Below are 13,030 nucleotides of genomic sequence, written 5' to 3' on the forward strand. Positions count from 1 at the left end.
ATTATTTCAAAAAAGCAGCAGCAATTTTGATCTTTCAATAATAATTTATTCAAATACATAAGTTCTATAAAGCTTGTGATCTTATTCATGTATAAAAAAATAAACACCAATGAAAAATTTTATTCAGTCACTATTCAAAAACTCTACCTTAATTTCTCATTATGCATTAGCCTCTGTTAAAGAACATACTCTCGGATGATAGCTTAGATAAATTACAAGTTTCCAGAATGCTTCTTTGTAACACTAAAGTACTTTGAGGATTTAACTCAAGTGACTTCAACAGAAGCCAAGCATGAGCAGCAGAGAAAGTATAAATGATTGCACCCGTGCAGGTTATATTACTGACAGGAGACTTGTAACTTTTCAGGAGTTCTCAACAGTTTCTGTAGCAATAGGCCATGTCAGTACACAAAGAAGAAACATTACTAGCCTGAGTGATCTTAACCTTGTCAGAAACAGGCAGTTGGATGGCACATGCCTCTTTTTCTTACTGTTTTTCATTGAACCTAATGAGTTCATCTAATGCATTTTGGGAAAAATATGGGGTTACGTTCAGCAAATGACATGATTTCTACATGGTGACCTCATTTATCACATTCCTTTCTCCAAAATCTTGTTTTACAGTGATTTATGAAGTGTTTCAATATTTCTTACCTATTAAATTATTCAAACTGCTATTTTCCAAACTACCTTAATAAGGAAAAACATGAAAGGAACATAACAGCTTCCTGTTAGTTTAGCACTAAAAATTACATTAAGATTAATTATTTGCTCTTCAAATAGCAATATTAAACAAACTGTTCTATCAGTTATTCTCTCTCCTTATCTTCAATTTCTACCTCTCATCCCGAGCTCTGGCCCCTTCATCTTCAAATCAATATCTCCCCCTCTAAAAGAACAACCTCTCACTCCCACTTCCCTTCAGCGACTTTGGGTATTTCTCCTTCCTTTCTGAAGAGAATATGTCACAAGAGGGAAAGTAATCAAATTGATCAAGGTTTCAATTCTGGCTCTACAACTTACTAGTTGTCCATGTTATCTTGAACAAGTTAATTATGCTTTGAAAGTTGCAAGGGCCGCACTTGAAAAATGTAGATCTTAAATGTGCCATGAGGATTAAGAAAAGTGTCAGGCTATCACCTGTAATGTACTTGCTTGATTTAGCTTCCCAAAGGCTTAGAAGATTTCCACAGACATCTCAAAATTAACACACTTAAAATGGAAGTCTTGGTCATTCTCTTCAAATAATCTACCTCCATTCTTGCTTGCTTTGATAAATGATGACTTATCATCTTGGCACTTCAGACCAGACAGCCTGGTGTTATCTCTGAAAACTTCTCATACCCTCATGCCGCACATCCAACCTGTTACCATATCCTGTCAACTTTACTTCCAAAGTGTGTCTCTAATTTATCTTCCTGTTTAATCTCTACAGCCACCACACCTTAGTCCTAAGCAATAGCATTTCTCACCTAGAAAGCAACAGCCTCCACACAGTTTATTCAGTTTCCCTCAATGCCCCTCTAATCTATTCCTTCACTGCACTCAGAATATTCTTGTATAATTATAAACCAGAACACTCTTATAAAATTGTATGATACTTGTGGGAGGCAGAATAATGCCCCCTTCTTCCCGACGATGTCTACATCCTAATCTCTATAACCTGTGAATGTCACCTTACACGGCAAAAAGGACATTAAATATAAGGGTTTTGAGAAGAGACTATCTTGGATTATCCAGGTGGGCTCAATCAAACCTTAAAGCAGAAAACATATCCTAGCTGTGCTCAGAGGAAGATGTGACTACAGAAGAATAGTCTGAAAGATGCGCTGTTCTTGGTTTTAAAGATGGAGGAAAAAGAAAAAAGGCCATAAGCCCAGGAATATGAGTGGTCTCCGGAAGCTAGAAAAGGCAAGGAAAATGGATTCTCCTTGAGGGCCTCCAGAAGGGAATGCAGCCTTGAGGATGTCTTGGTTTCAGCCCAGTGAAATCCATGTTAGACTTCTGATATACAGAACTGTAAAATAATAAATTTGTGTTGTTTTAGGCCAGTAAGTCTGTGGTAATTTGTTACGGCAGCAATGGAACACAAATTTAACACTCCTCTGCTTAATTTAGAAACCAGACCCTTAGTACAGTTCACAAGCCCTACGTGATTTGGTGCCTGCCTACCTATCTAAATTCATGGAATGCCTCTCTTGCCCTTGATTTTTTTAAATTAATTTTTATTGGATTACAGTTGCTTTTTCCCTTGATTCTTATGTTCCACTCACATATATTTCCAAAATACACCAAGGAATTTCTCTGAATATATGGCCACCTTTTCAGAAATGTGCTTCTACTAATCTCATTGTTTTTTCCAAACTAACTGAAGTCATCCTTTGGTTCAAAGCTTAAATATCACTTCTTTCCTAACCCCCAAATTAAATTAGGTTTCTTCTTTTGTACTTTCTCATAATAATCTGTAATTTTATTTCTCAGAATACAACGTATCTTGCATATATTTAAGTGTGTGGTTTCTAAAAGTCTATCTTCCTAACCAGAATGTTAGCTTCATAAAGATAGGGACTCTGTGCTCACTACTATGTATTCCCAGTACCTAGTATTAATAGGAAACCATTCATTTATTCAGCAAATATATAATGAATGAATCATAAGGTAAACTGAAAGAAAGATTAAATTAGAAGATGAAAGAAAAAAGAGAGGAGGGAGGCTTTTGTTGGTACCTTTACAAATACTGAAAACAGACATTAAAAGAGTTGAAGTTTAAAAAAAATATATTTGTTAGGAATAACTGGGTATGATTTTCACCTGTAAATAATTAAAAATAAATAATATATTTGACATCAGTAACCATTAAGAATTCTATAAATATTATGTTAATGACAGTGTAGAGTACTTGTAAAATAAATTATAATGCACCCATATAATGGATTAACATGAACCCATTAAAAATGACTCCAAAAGCAAGGGAAAATAACAAATGTGCAAAACTGAAAATCTTCATGTTTGGTTATATGAATGTAACAATTTATTTAATAAATATTAACCCTATTTCTAAGTATGCAACAAATAAAAACTGAGTGGTAAAAATATCTGCATATAAATTATTGGCATAGCCTTCATTGTTTCCTTAATATACAATTCTAAGAGTAAAATTAGTAGATCAAAGATTATGGATATTTTTATGCTATGTAAAATGCACAAATTTACATTCTCACCCTTCAAAATTTTGCCCGATTTGAAAATTATGGTACATTATGTTTTAATATAAATGTATTTGATTATTAGTAGGTTTTAAATAAATTTTCCTTATTTGTACTATACACTGCCTTTCTCTTGTTAACTATTCAGTATTTTTTAACATTTTTCCATTACTGTGATATATTCTTATAATTGACCTGTAAGAACTCTTTATTAAGGCTATTAACTTTTCTCACATAAATGTAAATTTTTTCCTATTTGCATTTTTCTTTTAATTTTGTTAATATTTTAAGACATGCAGATATATAAAACTTTTTATTTAATCATATCTTTACAACTTCAGTCTTTGATGTCATGATTTAAAATATCTTTTCTTATATAAATATTAATTTAAATTTTCTTGAATTATATTCAGTTTCCTTTTTAGCTTTATATTTTAATACATGTGGAATTTATTTAGCATGATGTATGAAATAAGGATTTAAATTAATTTTTTAAAATGGCTACCCCATTTGGTAATCCCAATACCATTTACAAAATAATACTTCCTCTTCTATTTGATTAGAAAAGTTATATTTATTATGCATGAAATACTCATACAAATCCCAGTCTATTTATAGACGGCTTATTCTGTATGTCTTTTCTTGCACCAGTACCAATTATCTTAATTATTTTATTTCCTGTGTACATAATTTTTTTCTCTGATAATAAACTGTTAGAGGAAAACTAATACAACGTATCTATTTGTAAGTTCACCGAAATATTAACATTCTTCTTTTTAAACCTAATGTGCAATAATTAATGTAAAGCTTCTACAGCTTCTAGGACAGATTATCAATAACAATTTCTTTTGTTTTTAGTATGTTTATTAATGAAATACATTTTATGGCTACCATAAATATTCAGCTTTTTAAAAAACTGTTTAGCTTTCTCACTTACTCATTTACTTAACAAATATTTACTGTATTTACTTCCAATTGCCATGCTAGATGTTAGGGATTACCTTCTTCAAGTACACATTATAATAAACAATTAAGCAAATAAATAAATTGTATAAGTGCAAGAAGGGAAATAAAAAGGATGAGTACTCTCCAGGCACACAAAAAACAGGAGAAAGAGAGAGCCAGAAAGTAGAAATGAAATACAGAAATCACGAGGCAGGAAAGTGCTTGGCATGATTAAAGAACTAAAAGGTACTTTGACTACAGGGAGCAAACGCAAGAACCACATTAGATGAAGTTAGGAAGGTAGCGATATTTTACTCTAAATGTTATGAGAAAATTTTATGTCAAAAAGAGACATAATCTCATTTATATTTTAAAATAAACTGCAGCAAAACTATAAAAAATAGAATAAAGATTAGCAAGACAAGAGGTGAGGAAACCACTTTGGCAAATGATTGCAGTAATCCAGCTAAGTGAGAACTAGAGAGTAGTCTTGCCACTGTAAGTTAAGACATTTTAACTTTGTTCCCCAAACTATAGGATCCCTTAGAAATTTTTAGAAAGAAAAATTACTTTATTATATTTGTCACATTATAAAATATTTATTATATGAATGTTTATATTAAATATAAATTATATTTTACTACATTATTTTATATAATAGAGTTATTTTAAAAATTATCATCAGTAACAGACTAAAGGACTAGAGACAAGAAGTCCAATGAAGAAACAAACTACAGGAGGGAATTCCCTGGTGGTCCAGTGGTTAGGACTCTGCGCTTTCACTGCCTTGGGCATGGCTGCAAAAAAACTCAGGGTTCAATCCCTGATCAGGGAACTAAGACCCTCAAGCCTCCCCACCCACCAAAAAAAAAAGGGAAAGGAACTACAGCAGAACTCCAAGAAAGGCTATGACTTTGAATTGAAGGACTATCCAAGATTAAAAAGAAGAGAATAGCCAAAAAGCTAGTACAGAATTTTTTAAAAGGCTCAATAATGAGGTGAAAAAAGGGAGTAAAGCGTGAAGGAGTTGAAGAGTAGTCCAGATCAGTCTTCCCAAAAAGAAAATAAAAGCACAAAACTTTTTATTATTTGACTTCATAGACATAAAATTAAATTTCAATAAATATATAATCAGAACAAAGGTAATATTGGGAAAAAATAATTACAAAAACGGTCTGTGTTTTTCACTGAAAGTATGGGTATTGGTGATCAATCTACACAAATGTTATTATACTTGTAATTTTTTTTCAGAACACATCATAACTAAACAAAAAATTTTAAGCAAAGAGTGATTCCCCAAAAGAAATACCTACATAAACATCTTGAACAAATACTGGGAATATAAATATTTAAAGTTTATAAACTGATGAACTTTTGCTTATTAACTTATCTGATCCAATTAGAACCAGCAATAATATTACTCACAGGAATAACATATAGCTAACCTATTTTTGTTTTGTTTTAATAACATGCAGAGTGGAGAAATTCTTGTCACAGAGGTACGTTGCTTGAATGAAAACAGAGCTCAGAATATGTACTCCTTTTACACTTTTACCCAAAGTGAAACTAGAAATGCTCTGTCTTCAAAATACACCCTCAATGTTCATCCATACTCAGTTGCAGTAATTTATCCCATATAGTTACAATCAAATATAAATTATATTTCAATGAAATAGATTCCAATTCTATGAATTTCTTGTATATAAATCTTTTAACGTAAAATAAAATACAAGACATTCTATCAAATACGTAAAATGACAGGATATAACTTTTCAAGATGAGCGAAATCAAGATCATTCTCAAAGATCGAGATACTTCATTGATAACTTAAATAATCAATAATATTATTAAACAACAATTATTATTAACTTATGAAAAAGTCATAGAAACTGTGTACTTCCAAGATTCTTTTATTTTTCTCTTTTGATCTTTTCTGCCACTAAAAATACATGTTGCAATCCTTTCCTGCTTGGAAGTACTGAGTTCATTCAACATATTTTATGTCTGACAAAGAAGCCAGTCCTATTAATTTTTAAAGAGTGGAATGAAACTGGTTTCTTATCCTGTAAAAACACTAATAATTGACTTTGTATTTCCAACATCATCAACAGAACTTTTCCTCTCAATAACCACTGCATGACAGCAGCAGTAACGGTTACTTATGATCACTTTCCATATTATCACATAATTAGGAGATTAGGAAATTTATCACATCAGCCTTAAAGTAATTCAAAATATTATACCAATAAGACCACTGTGTACCTCAGCTAAAATTGTTTCACAGTAAACTTTTCTTGATAAAGAAAGCAGTGCATAGATATTCAGAAGCATGCTCCTTAATCTGGTTAACTACTCCAGAGTATATTCCAGTCACTGCGGCCAAGTCAACGTTTGGGAACACACTTCTACACAAAACAAACTTCAGAAAACCCTCCAATCTAATCTAATCTAATCTAATCTAATCTAACCTAATCAACTAATCCTTCTTAGTTTATACAACTCAGAATTAGATGCCTTTGTAAACAATAAAGCTGAAAAGGATTTTTCCTTTATTCATCATTATGTTCAAAGTTTGCACATTTATTAAAAATATCTGTGCATTCAAGCTGTAATAAGAAATACTTTGCTGCTTTATTTGTTCTGTAAGTTGATCTTCCATATCATTAGCTAATGCACGAAGCACAATGAATGGTGGTATCATCTGGAGCTCAGGGCCCTCTGCAAACCTACTTCAGTTATTGGCAGAATTCAGTTCCTTGATATTTGTAGGCTTAAGTCCGCCACTTTCTTGCTGAAGGGAGGTGCTGTCAGCTCCCACAAGGTGATCTCAGGTCTTTGTTGCGTGGTCACCTCCATCTCAACAATGAAGAACTTCTTTTATGTTAGATCCCTTTGAGGCTCTCTCACTTCCTGCTCTAAACCAGCCAAAGAAAACGCTCTGCCTTTACAGGGCTCATGTGATTAGGTCAGCGCTACCTTTTCTTAAAAGCAACTGTGCCAACATATATAACATAACCTAATCACAAGAGTAAAATCCATCATATTCACTGTCCCGGGAATTATGCAAGGTGTATATATGGGAAAATCCTGGTGGGTGGGGGTGGGGGGGCGGAGAACAGGTGGGCTCATTTTTGTTCTACAGAGACTAATCTCATGTTAACCTTACCCAGAGACATCATTTTGGCTATTTTATTTTTCATCTCTAAAACTTCTAATTGGTTCTTTTTAAAAAATCTTCCATTTTTCTCCACATTACATTCACTTTTTCACTTAGCTTGAAAAACATCTTGAACAAACTTATAACAGCTGTTTGAATGCCTTTATCTGACAATTCTGCTATATCTATTCTTTCTGAATCTGTTTCTACTGACTGACTTTTTCCTCCTGCTTATGCATCATATTTTCTTGCTTCTTTGCAGATAAGTAATTTTTTATTGGATGCTTACTATTGAATTTTACATTGTTTGGTGAAGAATTTTCTGTATTCCTTTAAAAAGAGTTGGAATTTTGTTCGGACAGCAAGTTAAATAATTATAGATCAGTTTGACACTTTCAAGGCTTGTTTTAAAACTTTTTCCTTGTCATTCTACTTTAGCCTTCATTTTAGGGCTATTTAGTCCCACTAATAAGGTGTGACTCTTCTGCAATCTCTAGTGAATGCCACCACTGTGCATATTATTACACATATAATTAGGCGGACAATTTGCAGATGATACTTAAAGAAATATAATGGAATACAAATATAAAAACTACATTTTGCTCTCAATAGCCAGGTATAAATACAACTATTATTATTATAGTATTATAATATAATATTATATCTCCATGAAACCTGAGGTGTATAATTGTTTATAAACAATTACATTATGGGTGGTTATTGTATAACAATTCATGAAATTTAAGAATACCCAAACAGGTCTGGAGATGAGGTCAATATTACCTTTGTAAAATGAGTGGGCAAAGCTCTGCTCAGGAATTAACTTGGCAAGGAATCCATGGTTCAGACTTGGATGAGGGATAGATGGTATGACCACAACTGTGGAGAAAATCATGGAATCAAATTTGAGCCAGCATGTAACAACCTGCAACATGGTCCACTGAAGATCCAAGACAATTCTATACCACTGCAACATGCAAACAGTACTAGCAATAAAGACCGCATCTCTGGAGGAAGGAAAGAAGTTATGTATTAAGAGAAAGGAAATAATATGCTCATTAAGTAGAGTAATTTTAGCAACATATACAGAGACGTACAAACACACAAGAAAATCAGAATTGGAAGGTTCACTAAAATATTACTTGCTTTATACATACATGACTATTATGCATGCATTAAAAATGAAGAAAGAGTTGATTAACATACAGAGTCTCAGGGTTTTAAATGGTCAAAAGACATAAACTGGAATGGTAGGATAACATCTAATTTGAAGAATTGTTTATGGACTAAAATTACAGCATGCAACAGCAAAGAATTATAGTTAAATATAATCTGTATTTTCACAACAGCAATAAAAAGTAAATGAGATATGATATGATTATGGAAAACAAAATGCAGAGATTTGACCACTAATTTCTACTCTCTTTTAAAAATATTCATTTAATTTATATATCATATGCATTTATTTAGGAAAGATAATTTCTATTACAAATTAATCCAGTGGTACATGAAATAACCACTGGGTTACTAGGGTTACACTGCAAACAACAGAGAAACAACCTTGATGTAAATACCTGGCAGAAAATGCAATTGATAAAACTGCCCCATGGTATTAAAATATTAGTTGCCAGAAAATGTGTTTAAAATTTCCAAGCAGAGCAGATAAAGCTGATAATGCATGAACTCCTACAATATGAGCATATTCTATAGGTGAGAAAGACAACATGACCCAAAATGGTTCATTGCTGTCTAAGTCTTTGATTTTAGTTGAAGCAACTTTGGTATAAAGTTTAGAATGTATGTTTGTCTATTATAAATCTCTGACAGAATATTCCGATACTGAAATAATTAGAAAGAGAAAGAAGGAAGGAAGGAAGGAAAGAAGGAAGAAAAAGAGAGAGGGAAAGAGAGAGTGAAAGAAAGAGAGATGCTGTCTTTGAACTTGGGTATAAAGATTTATATTTTTGCTTATTGTTGGTCTTGAACTACTGTATTAGGACCTCATACTTTCATATGTTTATAAAGGTTAAAAATAATACACTTAAAATATATGACTTATTTGCATATTAAATAGTAGTATTAATGATTTTATTAATAAATAGAAAAATTAAAACCAAACTCTGATAAAATGAAATATAGGAAATATCATTCTACACACCTGTGAACTTAAAGAATATTAAATTGGCATTTATATATCACCTACTTATAAATACCTGAGGTGATTATAAACAGAACCAGTTTAAATCTAGATGTAAAAATGAAATAAAAAGGAGATAAATGATGATGAAAATTCAAATAATTAGACAAATATTAAGTACCTGTACTTGTTGGTGAATTTATTTCTTGTCTGATGTTTCTACCTGGTTGGCTTCCAGTTCTTGCAGTCTCTCGCTGGGGTTCTAAAATGTCACGATACTTGGAAACCATCAGGACCGAGATGAAGTAAACAACCGCTAGAGCTAGGAACTGCGCCTGCTTGCTATCATCCTGCGTAAAATGCAAAGGCGGTTTTGACCCTCAGAGAGTTTAAAGCATAAGTGCTTAGAGTACGAGAAACTATTCCTGCTTCATTTCCTTTATGGAGGCAAAAATATGACATTTAACTTTTTTACTAAAACCCGGTAAGTATATACTGCTATTTAATAAGTATTACCTAAGTACAGATAAAAAATCCAGAAATATATATCTGATTTATAGTTTGAAATATAATTTTTAAAAATGAGAATGTTAAAATTTTGCTGAATGTGCCACAGAAGTTTATTCTTTGTCTTCTCCACCACTAGTATCTATTACTTCCATAACAACAGAGAATGCATATCTGTAAGATATGCAGATAGCACAAGCCTGTAAAGAATAATTTAATGTCTGGATAAAAAAAATCAAGAGATTCAAATATTACAACTGAAAAAAATAACAGAATAAAATTACAGTTGGAATAAATATACAATTCTAACATATCACTACCTGAGCAGGAAACACTATGAGTAAAATAGAGGAGATATAAAAATGGGGGAGCATAAAGCATGAATTTTATACAAGCTCAATATGAGCTAGACGTGTGATATGACAGCTTAAGAAAAAGCTAATGCAATGTTTGACACCTAAACAGATAAAAAGAAGTAACAGTCCCACTATTCTGCTCTGGAAATTGCAGAATTAGGAGCCAATATTTGATGCTCCCAATTTCAAAAGCTCAATGACAAAATGAAGTTTTTCCAGAGGAGAGCAGCAAAGTGATAAAAGATCTGAAAAAGGTTGACCAAGTAGGAGAAAGAAATAACAGTTTTAAACAAGCAGATTGCTGTCTAGTAGAGAAGATAACTGTATAATAAGTATGCTTTGCAAAAATATAAAGAGCTGCATATAACCTTGAGAGCTCTATCCAAAAAGCCTAGATAATCACAGTATAGGGGAAAAATTGTTTAAAAGGCAAATTGAAATGATCTCTAATACTATTTCAAGATTAGGCTATATCTAAGGAATCATAGATAGATGGTAATTAAGCCTTTTTTCTAAGCTAGGTAAAAGTAATACTTCAAACCAAAACTACAAGTAATTATTGTGGCCCATAGATAACATGGAAATGAGGAAAACAAACATGCATTAAAGTCTAATAACTCCATAAAGAGGCACTTTACATTTATTCCTTCATTTAAGCACAATATGAACAAGACTCAAAATTTATGTACATTTGTCAGAAAAAAAAGTAAATGAGAAATATTTACTGATGATTCAATACTGTGAAACAGAATTAGTACAGGTAATAGAGAAAATGACCAAAATAAAGTAAATTTGTTCTGAAATATTATGAATTTAGTATTTCATACTCTGTGGGTAACAGCTTTTATGTATATTACTTTTCCTTAAAGACCTAATTTTTTATCTCATTTGTTTTTTAAAATTAAGGCAACTAAAAATGACTATTGATTCATAAAAACTTTGAAAGTCAAGTAGAAATCTTACTATAATATCTACAATTGACTCTAAAATATAGCAACTGTAAAATACTTCCAAATTTTGGAGATTATTTAAAGTGGAAAAAAAGTGTGCCTTAGAATTTATGAAATATGGTGGTAAAAAAGACAATGCTTTGGAAAGATTTACCTTGGGATTTTAACTATACCTCACACTAGCTGTGTGATCTTAATGTTTCTGAGTCTTAGCTTTTTCTTAACTTTTTACTGAAAGCTGAGGATAATATATATTAAGTGCCTGGATACACAGTACAAACTCAATGAACACAAATTTTGTTACCTCAATGATGTTTGGAAGGTACACCTGGGAACACTAATTCCCTTCCTTCAGGAAGAAAGCTAATAAGCACCACTGTTGGGTTATCCAATATAGTTACAAAACATCTATAGATATTAGAAAAATTATCATAATCCACCATCATCACCTGATGCAGAATTTACTAACAATTTAAATGTAATGTCACACTTAACGCTGTTAGGTATGAATGGGTCTCTTGGAGGTGAAGACATGCTCCATGTTTAAATCATCTTTCATTTAAAAAAGCATTCTTTCCACAACACATTTTTTTCAGGGTGAATAATTCCCATTTCTAAATGGTTAAACTGTTAGTAAGTAATTTTTTCTCAAGTCCAGATTTGAGTCCAGATTATGGAGTTTCTTACATCATGGTTCTTATACTACTATGTGTTTCATATCCTATTTTTAAAAATTCCTTTATTTTTTATTAACTACAGAAGCAATACAGATTTACTGTAGCAAATTTGAAAATACAAAAAAAGTACAAAATAAAAACTGTTTACCTAGAGATAATCACTGGTAGCACATGGGTACTTTTTTATAGACTTATTTTTTTAAAAATAAAGGTGAACATGTGCATGTATGTACACTTGGCATACAAATGTAATATTTGTGTAGTGTAAGTACTTTTGCATAGTGCTACTGTCCCTTAAAATATATCATGAGCATTTTACGTCAATGTTTCTCTCAAAAATATGATTTTAATAGCTGCAAAGTTCCTTGCTAGATGAATACACTATTATTTATTAAGCTCTATGTTGGATATTTATAATGTTTCCAAATTTCCTGAAAGTACCTCTGATGAACACATGAGCTTAAATAGCTTAAGTAGAACCAATGGGTCACAGGCATTAATATTTTTAAGAGTTTTAACACATGTTGGTAAAAAGCTATTCAAAAAGTTTATCCAATTTCTACTCCTACTAGTGATAAATCATAGAGCATGTTTCAATGTACCCTTGTAATGACAGGTACTATCATTTAAAATTTTTAGTTCATTTAATGGTAAAAATATCTCCCTCTTGTTTTAAATTTGCATTTCTTTGACTACTGGTTATACTGACTTTTAAATCATATGTTTGTTACCTTATTTTCATATTTTATATCCACTGTCTATTTTTCTGTTGGTATTAGTTGTAATCTTCTTAGTGATTTATAAACACTGATATATATTACAGAGAGTGAGAATTTTTCTATCACATATTTCTACCATGCAGTATTATGCTGGATGACTTAAATATATTTTAACCACTTTCTCAAGTACAAAGTAGTCTATCCAATTTACTATTAAATATAAATTTAAAACAAACTTCCTTCTATGTTTCATAAATCATAAATTAAAATAAGAAAAACAGAATCCAAAATGGCTGGTACATAGCAACTATACTAAGGAATACTGTCAATATTGACTCTGCTGTGAAATGCTGTGTATGTTTCTACACAATCTGTG

At 31.6% G+C, this 13,030-nt stretch overlaps 1 protein-coding gene across 4 annotated transcripts in view; it reads right to left on the minus strand.

Moving 5' to 3' along the window:
- Positions 1-13,030, minus strand: part of NBEA (neurobeachin) — a 625,442-nt gene that overhangs the window by 386,611 nt on the left and 225,801 nt on the right. For 3 of the 4 annotated variants that reach the window (XM_057707391.1, XM_057707389.1, XM_057707388.1), the window contains 2 exons: positions 9,627-9,795; positions 8,092-8,187 (listed from right to left, as the gene is read on the minus strand). In XM_057707391.1, the coding sequence (XP_057563374.1) occupies positions 8,092-8,187; positions 9,627-9,795 (265 nt within the window). The remainder of the gene's footprint in view (positions 1-8,091; positions 8,188-9,626; positions 9,796-13,030) is intronic. The other variant, XM_057707390.1, reaches the window with a different exon arrangement.

Source organism: Hippopotamus amphibius, chromosome 14, assembly GCF_030028045.1.
Source record: "Hippopotamus amphibius kiboko isolate mHipAmp2 chromosome 14, mHipAmp2.hap2, whole genome shotgun sequence".
NCBI classification, from domain to species: Eukaryota; Metazoa; Chordata; class Mammalia; order Artiodactyla; family Hippopotamidae; genus Hippopotamus; species Hippopotamus amphibius.